This window comes from Dipodomys spectabilis, unplaced genomic scaffold (genome assembly GCF_019054845.1).
Source record: "Dipodomys spectabilis isolate Male_0828 unplaced genomic scaffold, ASM1905484v1 ptg000145l, whole genome shotgun sequence".
Classification (NCBI taxonomy): Eukaryota; Metazoa; Chordata; class Mammalia; order Rodentia; family Heteromyidae; genus Dipodomys; species Dipodomys spectabilis.
Genome location: NW_024870822.1, coordinates 6,367,292 through 6,383,471, shown reverse-complemented (window position 1 = coordinate 6,383,471; position 16,180 = coordinate 6,367,292). Strand labels below are relative to the sequence as shown.

The window sequence follows — 16,180 nt, the reverse complement described above, 5'->3', positions numbered from 1 at the left end:
GAAGAAATGAATACCGTGTAATCTCTTGACATACCTTGATAAATCATGGTAGAGTCTATTTGACTCACATATAATCACTCTGAAAATTATTTAGAACTCCTGTGTCGGGTATACAGGATAAGAAGGAAATCGGATCCAGGAGTGAATTTTGCATATGAAAAGTGGAGTGACTGCAAACTCAAAGTATGTGTAGTTTCATTAGTCAGTGAATATCTGGACCCCATCATTCATCCTGCGTCTGACTGGCTATTATGCTACTACAATATCCTACATATCAATGAAAAAAAATGACTCTCTTTCCCTGCAGCTTCCTGATTTGCAGCAGCGGCCCGTGCTGGCCTGTGCCACTACATTTTGCAATTCCACAAATTCTTGCTGTAAGGCTGATGTAATTAATTCCTGAAAAACCCCAACTTTTATTAGAAGTGCCAGCCTGCTGCATTTACCACAGGAGAGTTTCTTGAACTTTCTTTGGGCTGACAGTCCATTAATATGTGTCCTCCTCCACAATCTCTCCACTGGTTTTTGTTCTCCTGTGCCTTTTCATCAAGCAACCCATTTATTAATCTTGCCATTAATCTCAGCTAACAGGCTAACAGACATTGTATTCCCCAGGTAGCTCTATATTTTTTGTCACTAATTTTTTTTAAAAGATTGTCCACTCACTAAAATCACTCAGCCTCTGTTGACAATTTTCCTGGACCCTGTTAGGGGTGTAAGATCTTTCTGCAGTTATTTAACTCTTGCATATGACTAAGAAGCTGATCGCTTTCAAGAGGTTTGGGAAATAAAGATGGATGGCAGAGTGATTGCACAAATATCTAACTTTATTATTTAGGATTTTTCTCAAAGGACTCAAAGCATAGTTCCATGGGTTCCACAGTAGCTCTATCTAGAACGAATCCAAAGACAAAGCATTTTTTAAGGGCAATCCTTTTGTCCCCAGAAGGCAAACCTGCTCAAATATAGGGTCAGTGTCGTGTGTGTGTGTGTGTGTGTGTGTGTGTGTGTGTGTGTGTGTGTGTGTATGTGTACCTGTGTGTATGCACATTTGTGTGATGTGTAGGTCTTCCTTCTGGATACATAGTAAATCCTCTGTTCCACAATGCCCAGTACAGAAGTCATTGGCTATGTGTGGCCACTGAGCACCAGAAACTCAGCTGGTGCCACACACTGAAATAAGATTTTTGCTATAGTGGGTTGTGTAAAATATTTTAAAATTAGTTTCACTTTTTAAAAACAAATTTTATGTGGTTAACTAGCAAGTTGCAACTTACACATACAGCTTATATTATGTTTTGTTAAGCAATGGTCAGTTTTAGGACACTGGGCATATCACAGGTAAGTTTTCTCAAATGTCGAATAAGAATATTTGTCTTAATCTCATTTTACAGGGATTATGTGAAACTCGAAGAAGGTAAGGGCTCTTTAAAAAAAATGATACGATAACTGAAAATTGACTGATTTCTTTTTCTAACCTATCAAATTGTGTCCTACAGTTTCATACATTCTCAATACAGCTCACAACACCTTTGTGAGGTCAGTATAAGTATAATCTCTGCCAGGTAGTGGTGGCTCATGCATGTAATCCTAACTGCTCAAGAGGCTGAGATCTGAGGATTGCGGTTCAAAGACAGCTTGGACAAGAAAGTCCATGAGACTCATCTCCAATTAACCACCAGAAAACTGGAAGTAGTGCTATGGCTCAAAGTGGTAGATCATTAGCCTTGAACAAAAAGAGCTCAAGGACAGTGCCCAGGCCCTGAGTTCAAGCCCCGCAACTGACAAAAATAATAATAATAATAGTAATAGTAATAATAATAAGTATGACCTCCATTTGTCAGATGAAAACTGCCAACTAATGTTGGCATAACTGATTACCACCCCTCCTAGCTCTGCCCCTTTGGGATTTATTATCTGACCTCTGAACCTAGTCTTCTCACTATTGTAATAAAATGATGATGATGATGATGATGACGACGACGATGATGATGATGACACAAAAGGAGGAGGAGGAGGAGGAACGAGGGGAGGAGGAGAAGGAAGAAAAAGAAGAGAACATGCCCATGGGACCGTCAGAATCACAGACACTGCGATCGGGCAGGATGCCCACTGTAACCTATCCCTCACACTAACCACAATACTTCTTCTTCACACACTAATCACAGTACTTCTTCTTCAATTAACTATGATCTCAGTAAAACGTCCCACTTTGTGATTCAACTTGTCCTGGTAGCCCAGCCTACAAACCCTGGAAGAGGAAAGAAGCTGATGAAGACAGATGGGAGAAAAGGACTTCTAGAAAATTCCCAAGCTACTACAAGGTTTCCTGAGGCCAGCGATCAGATCACAGCACAATTTTCACCGCTGGCTGGATCTTCGAGGTGGCTCGGAGAATCAGCGAGACTGGCACAACCTTTCTCCTCCGCAAGTCAATGACAGTAACGACGGCTGGAGAAAGGACAGAATGTGAACTTGAGCTAAAAATACTGGGTCTAAGTATGTTCAGGCTCTGATCTCTTTGGGCAATCGGTCAACACCCAGCTCTTACCATGGAAACCCAAAGAAAGGGCAGCCACCTTTCAGGGAACATATGGCTTCTGGCAAATGAAGCATCTCATTATTAAATGGCCTCTCTAGGTGTCGACTACCTCATTCCCAAAGGAAACTGGACAAACAGGTGATCTCACTCACAATAACCATAGCAGTCACGTAGGCATTTCAGCTCCAACTGTCTAGCTCCGCCTGGTCGGAAATGAACTCTGAAATTGCATGCTGCCAAAACATATTCCAAAAGTCACGATGTCCTTTATTTTTATAAGTAGATCTTTTTTTTTTTTTGAAAGTCACTTGTTTCCTATGTGAGAAATGTTTGAAGTTAGAAGCAAGAGAGAGAGGGAAAAAAAACTTCTATAACTGGGATTAATGCAAGTTGGAGTAAAATAAAAGGAAGTCCGTCCTAGCAAAAAGAGGAACTTAAAAGGAAATCAGTAGTAGATCATATAGCGTTTGTTTTGGCCTGGACTGCAGTAATACTGAGTTCTCGACCTCTGTAGGAAAAGAAAGGAAGAAAAGAAAAACAGCTAAGCTATTATCTAGACCAGAACTCATCCACAATTCAAATGCATGAGTGACTCGAGAATGTTTTTATCTTTAAGTGTGCTGACTGTGTTCAACAGAACAAGGGAAAAGATTCATGTCACCACTGGATCAGAACCATCTAACCCAGTAGAGCTTCAGACTTTTTTCTACCACATGTTTACTAGCCTAAATGGCAACTTGGTAGAAATAGTTTTGAAAATGTTTTAAATGCCAAGAAAGCAGGGGGGGAGGGGGGGAGGACAAAGACACCTAGCAGCTGTGATCAGAACTCATGATCTTTCTGCTATCCTGACCCTGCCTTGTACCAAGGGAGAGATTTCAGAAGCTTTGTCTAGACCTGCCAAGCAAGAGGCTCACAGAGAAGGCTGCAAGTAGATATCCACACAGCCCTCTTCCTGCGCTCTTCCCTCCACGGCGCCTTGGAGGCTGCCCGCCCTGAACTTTCTACCCAGCAGGCCATGGTAAATAATTATTCCATAGACACTCTTTTGGTATTGTAATCTCTTGCAAGCTCACCAGCTAATCAAAGAAAAACCCACTGGGGATTCAATTTCTATTAATAAACACTGGGTCAGCACAAAAGTTACAGGAATACTTGGAACTAAATATGTCCCCTTCCCTGGAGACAGGATCAATTCAAGCCTCAATCTTTGATAACATTCCCCACCACCCTGGAAACCACTTCCCTCCTTCCTCCTTCTGCCTACTGGTGAAATGCTGTGTAAGATACACATAGATACACAAGTAAAATTAGGCATTGTAAATGATGAGTTTGTCTCCTTGGTCCATGAATTGTCACTTGATTTCTTTTTTTTCTTTTTTTTTTGGAGGTGGGGGGGTCAGCCATGGGGCTTGAATTCAGGGCCTGGGTGCTATCTCCGAGCATTTTGGCTCAAAGCTAGTGATCTGCTACTCTTGAGCGGATGACCTAAAAACCACTTCGGGTTTTTAGGTGGCTAATTGGAGGTAAGAATGTCACAGCCTTTCCTGCCCAAGCTGGCTTTGAACTGTTATCCTCAGATATCAGCCTCCTGGGTAACTAGGATAACAGGCATGAGCTATCATCAGCTTATCGAATTTCTTCTTATGTTGAAGCCCAAGTGGAAGTTGTAGCTCTGTAGATCCTAAGATTCCACAGAAAGTGTATGGCTTCTAAAAAGATATCTCAATGACTCACTGATTCCATCAACAACATCACTATTTAGGCATCAACAACACTCAGTTAAAAATACTCAACCCAACAATGATTGCTTCCACAGTTGAAGCAGTGTTAGCTGCTAATGGGCAAAAGTAGGATTCAAGGAAATACTATCATTTGAGCTGATAGCACTGTGAAGTTAAAAATAAAAAAGATATACATATTGATTATGATGCATTATACTCATAAATTGATAAGTTGAATGGAAACTCCTTTGTACTTGAAGATAATAGTTTAAGAGAAAGATGCAATGATAAGAGCAAAAGAGAAAAAGGGAAAGACTGGAATGTCTTTTAAAAAAAAACCCAGTTTAGTACAAATGGAAACATGTTTCAAACACAATGCTCAGAATTTGTCAAAGTAGCTATGAGGATGGATCCAGGAAGTGGGCACAGTCATGGACTGGGAATTCAAGGAGGGTCAAAACACAAGAGAAGCAGAGGGAAGAGGGAGCTAGCCTTGCTAGCTGCCTTTTCTAGGTAGAAATTGGATATTGCTGGGGCTGGGAAGGTGGCTCAGTGGTAGAGTGCTTGCCTTGCATGCATGAGGCCCTGGGTTCGATTCCTCAGCACCACATAAGCAGAAAAAGCTAGAAGTGGTGCTATGGTTCAAGTGGTAGAGCGCTAGCCTTGAGCTGAAGAGCTGAGGGACAGTGCTCAGGCCCAGAGTTCAGGCACCATGACTGGCAAAAAGAAAAAAGAAAAAAGAAAAGAAAAAGAAATTGGATATTGCTTTAATGAGTTAGTCTCCCCTTCTTCATGAGATCATGGGCTCCACCTTTCCCTAGAGCTTGCCTCTGGTCCCCCATCAGGGTTGCTCTTCCTGGGATAGGATGGACAGGGAGATAGGTCTCTGCCTGAAATTCTTTTAGGTACTCCAGGAGTTCATCTTACTCCAGAGGTAGAGACAAGCTAGAGAAGTCTGAGGCTTGTAAAAGCTACTTGGTAAGTTAGGATTTCAGGAAAAGGCTCAAATCTGTTCCTACTCATACTCATCAGAAAAAAATACAACCCCCAAACTACTAAAAGCTTTCTAGAGAGACCTGTAGGTAAACTAAATGGGGCTTTCACAACGGTGGGAAACATAGTCCATCCTCAAACAAGACCAAGCCAGATGTCAGCTACATAAAGAGAAGGGCACTTGGTCATATGAATAGAAGCAGGTGCAGGGGATAATAGATGAGATTTGGGAGACTTGCTTTCTTGAGTTTAAACAGCAATTCTGTCCATTTCCATGCCACTCTGGAGAAATTCACCTTGCAGTGCCTGTTTGTTCCTCTGTAAAATACAGGTGATGAGCCATTGACCACCTCCAAGTACCGTGTAGACTAAAGAAGTTCATACGTGTAAGGTGCTTACCAGTGGCACATAGTAAATATGCACATTTACTCTTGTTATTTATCACCCAAAGTTGCTAGCATGGACTGCAGAGAGGAATGATCCACATGAAGAATGCTGACTCCAGAATCACTCTGATTCAGAGCAGTCTTGAGCATTGAAATCAGAGAGATTGGACATCAGATCCTGGTTTCAAGGCTCACTTGCTGCGTGACCTTGAAAAAGTTACACCAATTCTCTGAATTTATTTACACCTCAGTAAAATGAAGATTATAGTGCTTGCCTCATAAAGTGGCCAGAAGGATGAAGTGAGCAAATTGAAGGAAGCACTTAGCCTAGTGCACAGTAGCACATAGTCAGGGGTTATTCTTCCGGGGACTATGTGTTCAACCAGTTCAATTTCTCAGTTCAGTAAGAATTAGCATCTGGCTTCAGATGGCTTAGTGACATTTAGTTAATACTCCACCCACTCTCAGTATTTTTGCACAGGTATGGGGTAGGGTGGTATGGAGGATGGGGACCTCTAGCTTCTCAGTGTGTAACTGCGAATTCCTCAAATCTATCACCTCAGAGGAGGGGATTCTGCAGGGATAAAGAAAGAGCTGGAATTTTGAGGCTCTCCTCAAAGCAACCCCCCATTGAATACTGCTTATTTTGTGTCCCAGATATTCCTTTCAGGTTTGAAAGGGAACCTAGGTCCCCAGACTTCGTTATCTCCAACCAAAAGCTTTGTTGATGAAAAAGCTGAGTCTCTCAGCTTTTTGCAACAAGGTATACTAAATATAAGGAAAGCCATTCCTAGGTGGTCCCAAGATTACATCTAAAAAAACAGTGGATTAATAGAATATCTAAAAAATTAAACTATTGAGCAAATTTTTCTAATATTTTCTATGGTTTTCAAACATTACAATCACAGAAGCATTTAACTGCACTTCAAACATTTTTGGGGAATTGGAAAGAAGGAAATACCCCCACTGCTCACAGTGACAATGGTTCACAAATTCAGTGTTAAGATATCCTTGTTCCTGGTCATTCATCACACTCCAGAAGAGATCAGACCTTGAGCTTCAAAGGCTCAGAGTGCACACTTCAAAGGATCAAACAGGTTTCCTATGAGGAGAGAGTCACAAGATTTTTGAGATGTTTCTATTTAGGAAAATTGTATAACAGGAGAAAATTGTATTTTTATGAGATACACATACAAACAGACCAAAGAAAGCTCCAGAATTACCCAGAAGGAAAAAAATGCCCAGAAGAAAAAGATAAACAACTATTTCTGAAAGATGAATCTGATTTTTTTTAATCGTTTCCTACAATGGTCAATGAAAAATGATTAGAAAATGTGAAAGTTATATGTATGTATGTATATATATATATATATATATATATATACTATTGAATAGTATAGTTGATTGTGTAATATTAATTCATGAAGCACTAGCTTCAATCCTCAGCACCACAAAGTTAAAAATCTGAAAAGTCACAAACACCTTAAGTCAAAAGCCATCAAAGGGATTCTCTTTGGAGAACTTGAATAAAACAAATGGTGGTCATCCATTTGATCCCAGCCTCCTCTTTCTGGGCTGCTCATCTCCTTTGATGGGTCTTTTCTTAGTCGTGTCCTTGAGCTAGTCTAGGCTTGGCAGAAAGGAGAGGAAAGGATGCAGCAGCATCACTATTGCCAGAGACAGCAATACCTCCCAGTCTCCCCACCCCTCCTTCCCCAAAGGAGGGATCCACCCCTCTCAACAATGCCCGCTCGCTCCCACACCAAGGTCTTCCTCTAGCCTGGGATGAAAACCAGGCTCGGTCTACAAGAAGCGGAGGCACAGAGGTAGGCCAAGGTCTTCCTGTGGGGAACGGGCCCAGCTGCCCCCCACCCCTTACAGCTACCAGAATAACCGCAGTGACACCCTGACAATGGGCAGCGGCCGGAGCAGCTGCTCCAGAAGGATGTCAGTAGCCCAGCTGCGGCGGTTCTGATAAGGGAGGAGGTTTACAGCCCAGAATGGATGTGAATCCCGAACCCATTGCGGTGCCTGGACCCCCAGAGGGGAAGCCCTGACGTGGAGGGCTTGGTTGGGGAGGGCAGGGCACGGGGTCTGCAGGGCCACAATAGTAATAGAATTGGTTTCCAGTGTCCAGCTAAAGAAGGATAAAAAGGATGTGTGGTGGGATCCTTTATCCGCACAGCTGGAGATTTCTCTTCCTTCTACACAAATCAGGCGAGTGGGGGCAATGGAATCCCAAATGCGAGGTGAGTTGCCAGATGGATTTCTAGATCAAAAGGAGGGTTTCCAAAATCCACACACACACACCCAGGCGAAGGTGTGACCCAGTCAGTACTCAGAACCTGTGGGGGGGGGGGGGGGCCTCCAAAACCAGCCTCGACCACGGTGATGAACAGCGGAGCAGAACCCCACAGCTGGGACGCGCCCCTCCTCCACCTGGAGGTCCCCCGGCGCAGCCATGCCCCCACCCCGCCTCCCAAAGCAGGCGCTCTTCCTTCCTTCATGACCTCACTGCCTCCTTCCCTTGACGTCAGCCCCGGGTCCTGGCGCAGCGGGGCGGGAGGGTGGGGATGGGTTGGGGGCAGTTGGTGTCAGGAGCCCCTTAGCACCCGCGGGAGGAGGAAGCTATGAGCTAATGTGCGCCCAATCCCCGGCTGCACCGAGCGCCGGCCGCCCCTTCCCACCCCCACCCCACCCCCGCCCCACCTTCTCGTGCGGCGCAGGCCCCGGTGTGCGCCGCAGTTACTTAGCAACCCTATCGGAGACGCGGGATGCCGGCCAAGTTCACCCAAAGTTGAAGAATAAATTGGGGGGCGGGGAGGGGGAGAGAGACGATAGAAAATAGAGCGAGAGAGAGAAGAGCCCGGGCAGGGGCGCAGGGCGGGGAGGGGCGGGGAGAGGCTACCCAAATGGGGAACAGGTTGGGGGCTTCCACTCTCTGGAACTAGAAAGGCGTGGGTGGGCCGGCGCGTCCCCACGCGGGACCCCACGAAGATCCCACTATGATCCCGGCAACCTTGCCTCCACGGACAGCCCACGAAACACTACCGCAGGTTGAAGTCTACGGAGTTGAGGAGTAGCTGGCCTTGGCCGGCCCCGGCCAATAGTAATAGTAGCGTCCAGTGAGACCCACTGGGGACGAAGGAGCTTGAGGAGAATCGCGCGGGAATGGACTCTTGTGTTTAATCTCTAGTCGGGAGGAAATTAAAGGCCTCCCCATAAAGTCCCTTATAAAAGTAACTCCTCCACGTACAGTTCCCTCTTCCTCAGCCCCGTACAGAAACTGCTCTCAACTAGAATCAAAACAAGACTAATCTGCAGGGGAGATCTACTTTAATTTGCTTCAAGTGGCTGGGTGAAATTAAGGCATTCTTTGTCTCCCAAGACCCCTGTGAATCTTGCAGTCAGGGCTGCCAGGGGGAGGGAGAGGCAGGGAGGGGTGTCTGCCGGTTCCAGGCCCCTCTCCCGCGTGGTGGTTACCCACACCCCGTCCCCCGCGCGCCTTCTTACCTGCTGTAGGGCGTCCTCAGCAGCAGAGCCTGGCTGCCCGTGCAGCTGTCGGTGGGCGTGTGACAGCCATAGACCGGAGGCGGCACCGAGTACTGCTGCTCGCCTGAGAAAAGAGCCGAGGACCACGGAGTGAGGGCGATCCCAAGGTTGAGGGGCATTGTGCAAGGTGGGGCACAGAGTAGACTGAGTTTTGGGGGGGCACTAGGGTGCCCAGCGGAGGCCACCCACCTCCGATTTCTTTCCCCTAGCACGCATTCCCCCTGGGGCTTGGAAAAGATCCTCGGGACACTGGCAGACTTGGAGTGGCATTTTGGGATTGGGGATGGAAAAAGACTGGATCTTTTTCTTTTAAATAGCGTGGGCTCTTTATTTCCCAGGTGCCTTTGGATGGATATCTTCTTCCTTCTCCAATGTGCCCTGGGTTGGAAATTCCAGGAGGGAGGTGTGCAAAAGGCGGGAAAGACCTGCGTCCACCCCACCTGCTTACCCAGCGAGCCTTGCTGGCCCATGGGGTCCTCGTGCTTGAAGGAATGGTTGGGGAACTGCGCAGCGTGGTGCGAAGCCGTGTGGCCATAGCTGGGTGTCCCATCAAAGGTGACCGTGCTGTATCCTGAGAGAGCGACAGAAACACATCCGTGTGACTCTTGGGGAAACAGAGGCAGAGGATCTAAACCAGAATTAGAGCAGCAAGAAGTAGTGCCTGACCCCTCAAATTCTGGCTTTCAAGGGAGGGGTGTATATACCACTTCAACTACCAAGACTTCTGTCCAGAAGAGCCTAAGTCCCAGGGACAGCCTTTGGCCACTAAAATCCTGACTCTCCTGCTTTTTTCCCAATCTATGTACACCCGGTCTTCCACAGTGACTGTAGCTTCCCGTACCCATAAAGTATGAAAACTTCACCAGCTTGATGGAGAAAGTATCTTCCCCCTCAGAAAAACAAACACCTAGGCTTTAGCGTGGAGGCTGCAGTGGGCAAGCAAAATGAATCTGCTCAGTTTGACCCTACGCTGACTCTAAGCTGTAAATCAGGAGCCCGTGCACCAACTTTCATTAATTACTCAGAGCCTGTTAAATGGCCAGCACTTTAAATGGGGAGAGTAATTACTGGGTAATGTTATCTGTCTGGGGGCTGCACAACCTGACACCATAACAGAGGCCCTGTTGGGGGTGGGGGGCTGGAGGAGAAAAGAAGGACCCTTTTCTGTGGGCAGAGGGAAGTCCAACTCGGACCACTGCTTTGGTGGCCAGCTTCCTTGTCCCACAGGCCAGAAACTGCTCAGGGAAATGTCTAGGTGTCCTTTCCTTTCCAGGGCAGTGCCTAGTGCTGCCTCGGTTTCCCTGCTGAGAAGCCAAGCTCCATGTTTATTCTTTGTCCCGAAAACACGAGAAAAGGAGGATTGTTTCTCAATTGGAAAACGTAGTCTGTTATGATTATTGTTATTAAATGACTTGGAATCGATGACTCCTTTGTGCCATCCCCAATCCTTCCATCCCTCTCTTCACCCCTGCTGTTAGCTCCTCGTGGGAACAGGGCATCCACACTGAAGATCAGCCCTGAGACCCTGAATCTTGGGGTGGGGCCTCTTCTATGCTCAAGGTCCAAAGGATGAATACCAAAGTCCTGGCCAAATGGCAAGCGGACACACATCGGCTCCCGCCCTGCAGGGCCAAAGCCAACTGAACCCCTCCTCCTCCCCCAGCGCGCCCCCCTCGGCCCTTTCCCTTCCTTCCGATCGGTCTCCAAATCCCACAAAATTTCTTGAGATCCCAGTCAGGCAAAAGACTTCCCCCACTCTTGTCGGAGTCTGACCCAAGTTCTGCAACAAGTGTTCCCGACAACTCAGTACCAAAACAAGAGGCTTAGTTAACGTCCACTTTCAAAGCGCGTCGTTGACACCCTCCCCGACAACAATCGAGATTCGATCGTTCACTCGGGGCCAAGAAAGACACAGTCCAGATAGTGGTAGCGTTTCCGAGCCAGAAGGAGGGAAAGAGAAAATCGTAATCACCTGAATGGTACAGGCCAAGCGCACGGCTTACGCGCCGCGCGCCGTGCGCAGATGGGTGTTAGGAAGCAAACGAGTTTTTTGTTTTTTGTTTTAAATTTGCGTGACCCTAGAAAGCCTCCATTTCTCGCCTGGTAAGTGAGCAAAGAGAACCCCCGTCCCACGAGCTCTCGGGCGCGAGTGAGCGCGCTGCGACTTCCTTTTGGAAGTGGAAGCTCGACCCTACCAATGAGCCTCCCAACGAAATTTGACTCCAGGCGCCCATCTGTGCCCAGAGAAAGAGCCGACTATCTGCAAGGGCATCTTCTGAATGAAGAGGGGCAATACAAGAAACAAAAGAAATTTTCTCTAAACGAACCCTTCTCCATTTTCGAGCGGAAGAGCAGGCAATGACTTCGGGGGGGGGGGACGCCCCCGTGCAACGTGGGACAGCCGCTGCTTAAGGATGCGGGGTGCTGGGCTGCGCTTCCTGGGCCGCCGGCTCCTTCTGCGATGGCCCCCCGAACTCCCGCGTAAGGATGCCGGTGCCCCGCGAGGCTCCCTAGCGCCCACTCTCTGAACGAGCAGACTTCGAACCCACTCTCCCTCGAGGCTCCCAGGAAGGGCAGTGCTGAAAACGCTCTCTGGACTGAGGGCTCTTTTAATTAGAGGCTTATCAGACCTGGGGCTGATTAGAGGCACACTGTCCCTTGGCCCCTGAGCTGGGCCTGGCCGGGAGGGTGAAGGCGGGAGCCGGGGGAGGAACCGCTGCTGGCTCGAAGGAGCTGTGTGTTCAAAGGCTCCTTGTACAGGCCTTGGGGCTGGAGGGCCCAGCAGCCAAGGTAGCGCCTTTCCCACGGTTAGTCGGGGGCCGGGGAGGGGAGTGCAACCTTGACTTCGAAGAGAAGAGGCTCGGAGCCTCCCTCCCCCATCAGTGGCTGCCAAGGAGCCCAGGTCCTTGCCTAGCTGGCCCTGGAGGAGTGGAGGGGTACAATGGACAGATGGACAGATTGTGGTAGAATGGATGATTGTGCCCACAAGGCTGAAAATGATCACTGTAGCTGCGATGTGGGGGGGGGGGGGGAGGGGGATGATAGGAGGAAATCTCCCCCAACGAAATACCCTCTCCCATGTGACCAAAGGGGGGCGCCTTTGGCCCTCAGGTTCAGCTTGTCTCCCCACATGACCCTAGGATAGCCTAGTAAGCCCAAGGCCTTGCACTTCAGTTTACCAGTCTGGCTATGGAGGAGCAGGACCTGAGTGGCAAAGTAGCCTTGTCTGTTCTGGGCCCCTTTCTAAACCTTGCATTCCAGCCAGGGTGAGGGAAGTCATTACCCGACTTCTGCTCTGAGAAACCATGCAACCATCAACACAGACAAGGGAGTGCACCTCCAAATTGGATAGAGGAAATTCATTTCAGCTACAGAGCCCCAGAAAACAGTGTGGTTTCAAATCCCACCTCTGTCACAACCTGAAAGATCTCTTGCACACTTCATCTGGTAGTGCCTGACTTTTTTCTTCCTTGTACAGAAAGAAGGTTCCTTCAGCCTCAGGCTTTGAGATTCTGTCAAAAGTTCCTGCCACTACCAACTGTCTCAATTAACATTCAGTCCCCAGTACCTGGCACAAAACAGAAGCTAAATGTTAGTTAAATTAATGTTTACAAGATTGGTCTGTCAACTATATTTATTTCGCCTATAAGAAATTTTGGAAGGGGTGAGTGGGCACCAGAAAGTGTCTTTGCCTATGGACCGGATTCTGAAGGACAAACAGCCTAGAGTCCTCTCCTTTGGAGTTTGGGCTTGGTGTGCTGATGGCCATAATCACAATGACACCTTAGCTTTTGCCAGCCCAAGCTACCTACCAGGCCTGGATTCCTGGTGAGAGAGCTACAGGAGCCCCTAAATCAAAGGACTAACTGTGGAAGAATCTTCCACCTTAAAAACCTACTTGTCTACTTTTTAAAGACGTTTTTAAAGAGTAGGGACTAGAAACCAAGTGCCAGTGTCTCACACCTATAATCCTAGCTATTCAGGAGGCTGAAATCTGAGGATCTCAGTTCAAAGTCAGCCAGAGCAGAAAAGTCCATGAGACTCTTATCTCCAATTATGCACCCAAAAGTGGGAAGTGGAGCTGTGGCTCAAGTAGTAGAGTGCTAGCCTTAAGGGAGGAAAAAAAAGCAGCTGGGGATAGTGCCCAAGCCTTGAGTGCAAATCCCAGGTCCAGCAAGTGTGGTGGGGAGGGATGGGGCGGCACACACACACACACACACACACACACACACACACACACAAATAGGGACTAAAGTGGCTTGTAAACACCACACAAATTCCAGCTCCTAACTGCCAAGTGAGTCCAAAGGGCTAGACAGGGTGACCCCCTTGTTTTGATTAGAAGGGAAAATGTAGGCTGAGGATAGGAACAAGTTTCTAGGAAAAGGTCCTAGTTTGGAAACGTCTTTCCACAGGGTTTTCCGCACGGGCAGGGTTGGTGAAATGTCTTCACCTGACCATCCTGGGCTTTGGCTGGTTCCCAAGTGAAGCCTGGCCTGTGTACTTGCGAAGACTCAAGAGTTTTCCCAGTGCCCATGGGGTTTAAGTCTATACACTGCACTACACTACACACACACAGAGAGAGAGAGAGAGAGAGAGAGAGACAGAGAGAGAGAGAGAGACAGAGAGGAGACAGAGAGAGAAAGAGAGAGGGGGGAGAGAAAAAGGGGGGCTAAGGAAGTGTAGGCACTTCCGCAGAATGCTGGACATAGGCGCCTAAGGCAAACAAGAATCCAGGTTTCAAAAGTACCAAAGGAACTTAGATGAACTTAAATAAAAGAGAATGGTGCACTAGTATTTTGCAGCCCAGGGGACTGGATCAGATAGCTCTGGAGCCTCTCCAAACACTCATCCAGCAGTCTCACTCACACCACACACCTGTGTGGCTCCGCTTCCCAGTGGGTGATGTTTCAGTGGGCAGCCCCTTGCCCTGAGCCTTGGGGAAGTCAGACTTTCACACCTATGGCTATAGTTTTATCAGGACCCAACCTCCAGGTTGCCCACCTTAGCTCTCCTTTTACAAAAAAGAGCAAAGGGCCCTGGAGATTCGCCAAGTTTAACAGTTGCCTGTTAAAAAAAAAGTGGCTGCGATCGACACTACACTGTTGCAACAAGCACAAAAGAATCTCAGAACGCCTTTGCATCTGCTCTAGACTCCTCCGTGGGTCTCAGGCCGCAGGCCCTGGATGAAGGGGGCAGTTTCGGTTTCACTAGGGCTTCGGATGGCCCAGGTGCTCCACAATCGGGCTAGACGAGGAATGACCTCAAGACATCCATTTAGGAGGCCGGGGAGAGAGCTGGTGAGAACAGAACCCTTAGGGCCAAGTGAAAGTTTCCGCACCTTGGCGATGGTCACACATTTTGTTTCTCCCATCCCACGCACTTCAGAACCACCCCCCCCACTCCTTAAACCAGTACGAATTCTTACACTTCAGGAAAAAAACATCCGCAAAACCATTTCCTAAAAGATCTAATTATACACCCAATTCGTTTGGGTTCTCAATATCAAATAAGTCAAATGAGAATAAAGAGATCTCACTCCAGTGGCTGGGCCCAAGGCGGTCCCTACGGGCTCTGCCGAAAGAGAGGTTGAGGCCAATGCCAGATAAGACAACAACAGATTTGCGCATGTCTGGGGGGGGGCACCTGCGCACAATCACTGAGGATGACCAACAAACCTGTTCTTGTCCTGACCCCCCCTCCCAAGTTCCTACAAAAACCTTCCCAGCTGAACCTCTAGAAAAGGCCTCAGCCCATTGCTTGTGATGGGACCAGGTCCCACATGATTTGTAATCGGATAAACCGGGTTCTCTTCCAGCCCCGTAGCCTGCCTGCGTGCCTGGCGCCTCCTGGAGAGGTGCCTGTTTTTCCATACCCAAGAGATAGATGCCAGACACAGACCTAAATAGTGGCCCATTCATTTACTCCGGTGTAGTGCTTGCAGCCCAATACTTACTGGGCGCCTGAGACCTCAAACCTCAGGAAGGACTAGGATACTCCTAGCAGAAGAAGGATAGGGAGCCTGGGGAGGGGGAAGGGAAGGAGAGTCCGTCCACCTCGCCCTGGCTCCCATCGGAATCCGAGGCCTAGATATCGGTAAAGCCCAATGCCCGTGACAACACGGCCAGATACCGAATACCGAATCTCCTTCTTCACTGCCCTGATGACTCTCGATCTCAGAATTGCCGGGCTCCTAGGGGCCCCCAGATGGCCTCCCGGCTCGTGCGAACTCATCAAGGGTTTCCCGCGTTTTGCTCTGCGGGGGGTGGGGGGAAGGAGAAGGGGAGCTCATGCCCCAGAGCACATTTTCCACCCCACCCCCCCACAACCGCTCCCACTTCTTCCATGGGGAGAAGCGCTGGGATTAAAGAAAGGCTAGGCGAGGAGAGAGGCGGGCCGGGGCGAGCTGCCCCGCGCGTAGGGGGCGCTCCCCGGTGTTACTCACCCTGGTTGCGAATAGCGGGCTGGCTCTCCAGGCAGCTGGGCAGGTAGGGCGCATTGGGGAACATCCTAGCCTGACCCGAGGACGCCTGGCTCGGCGGGGGAGGACCGAAGGGCCCGTAGCGGCAGGCTCCGGCGGTGCCGGTGAACTGACCGGAGAAGTGCACGGTGAAGGCGCTCAAGCATTGCTCCTCGTGCGGCTCCGCGCCGCCCCAGCTGGGCTCCTGTTTGATGAAGGAGTGGGGCGGCGGCGGGGGCGGCGGAGGCGGCGGGGCCGACGGCGGGGCCGGACCACCCAAGGAACCGTAAGCCGAAGCGCCCGGGGGCGCGAAGTCCAGCACCGGAGCCCATTGAGCCGCGCCGCTTACTGGCAGGGCGCAGCCACCGCCGCCCCCCAGCGAGGGTACGGCGGGCAGCAGCGCGTTCAGGTCCCGCACGTCGGAGCCCATTAGCTGCGGCTCAGACCCCGACAGCCTGCGGCTCCTCCGACCCGGCGGACGCTTGGCACTGGACTCGGCCGAGCCTAAGTTGTTGGGGAGGCT

General features: G+C 49.0%; 1 protein-coding gene across 2 annotated transcripts in view; it reads right to left on the bottom strand.

Annotated features, from left to right (window-relative positions):
• The window catches only part of Wt1 (WT1 transcription factor), a 49,795-nt gene extending 33,624 nt beyond the window's left edge, over positions 1 to 16,171 (bottom strand). Inside the window, exons 1-3 of one of the 2 annotated variants that reach the window (XM_042691686.1) lie at positions 15,643 to 16,171; positions 9,646 to 9,768; positions 9,159 to 9,261 (exon numbers count right to left, since the gene is read on the bottom strand). In XM_042691686.1, the coding sequence (XP_042547620.1) occupies positions 9,159 to 9,261; positions 9,646 to 9,768; positions 15,643 to 16,087 (671 nt within the window). In that variant the 5' untranslated portion in view covers positions 16,088 to 16,171. Of the gene's footprint in view, positions 1 to 9,158; positions 9,262 to 9,645; positions 9,769 to 14,538; positions 14,558 to 15,642 lie in introns of those variants that run through there. The other variant, XM_042691687.1, reaches the window with a different exon arrangement.
• Between the last annotated feature and the right edge of the window lie 9 nt (positions 16,172 to 16,180).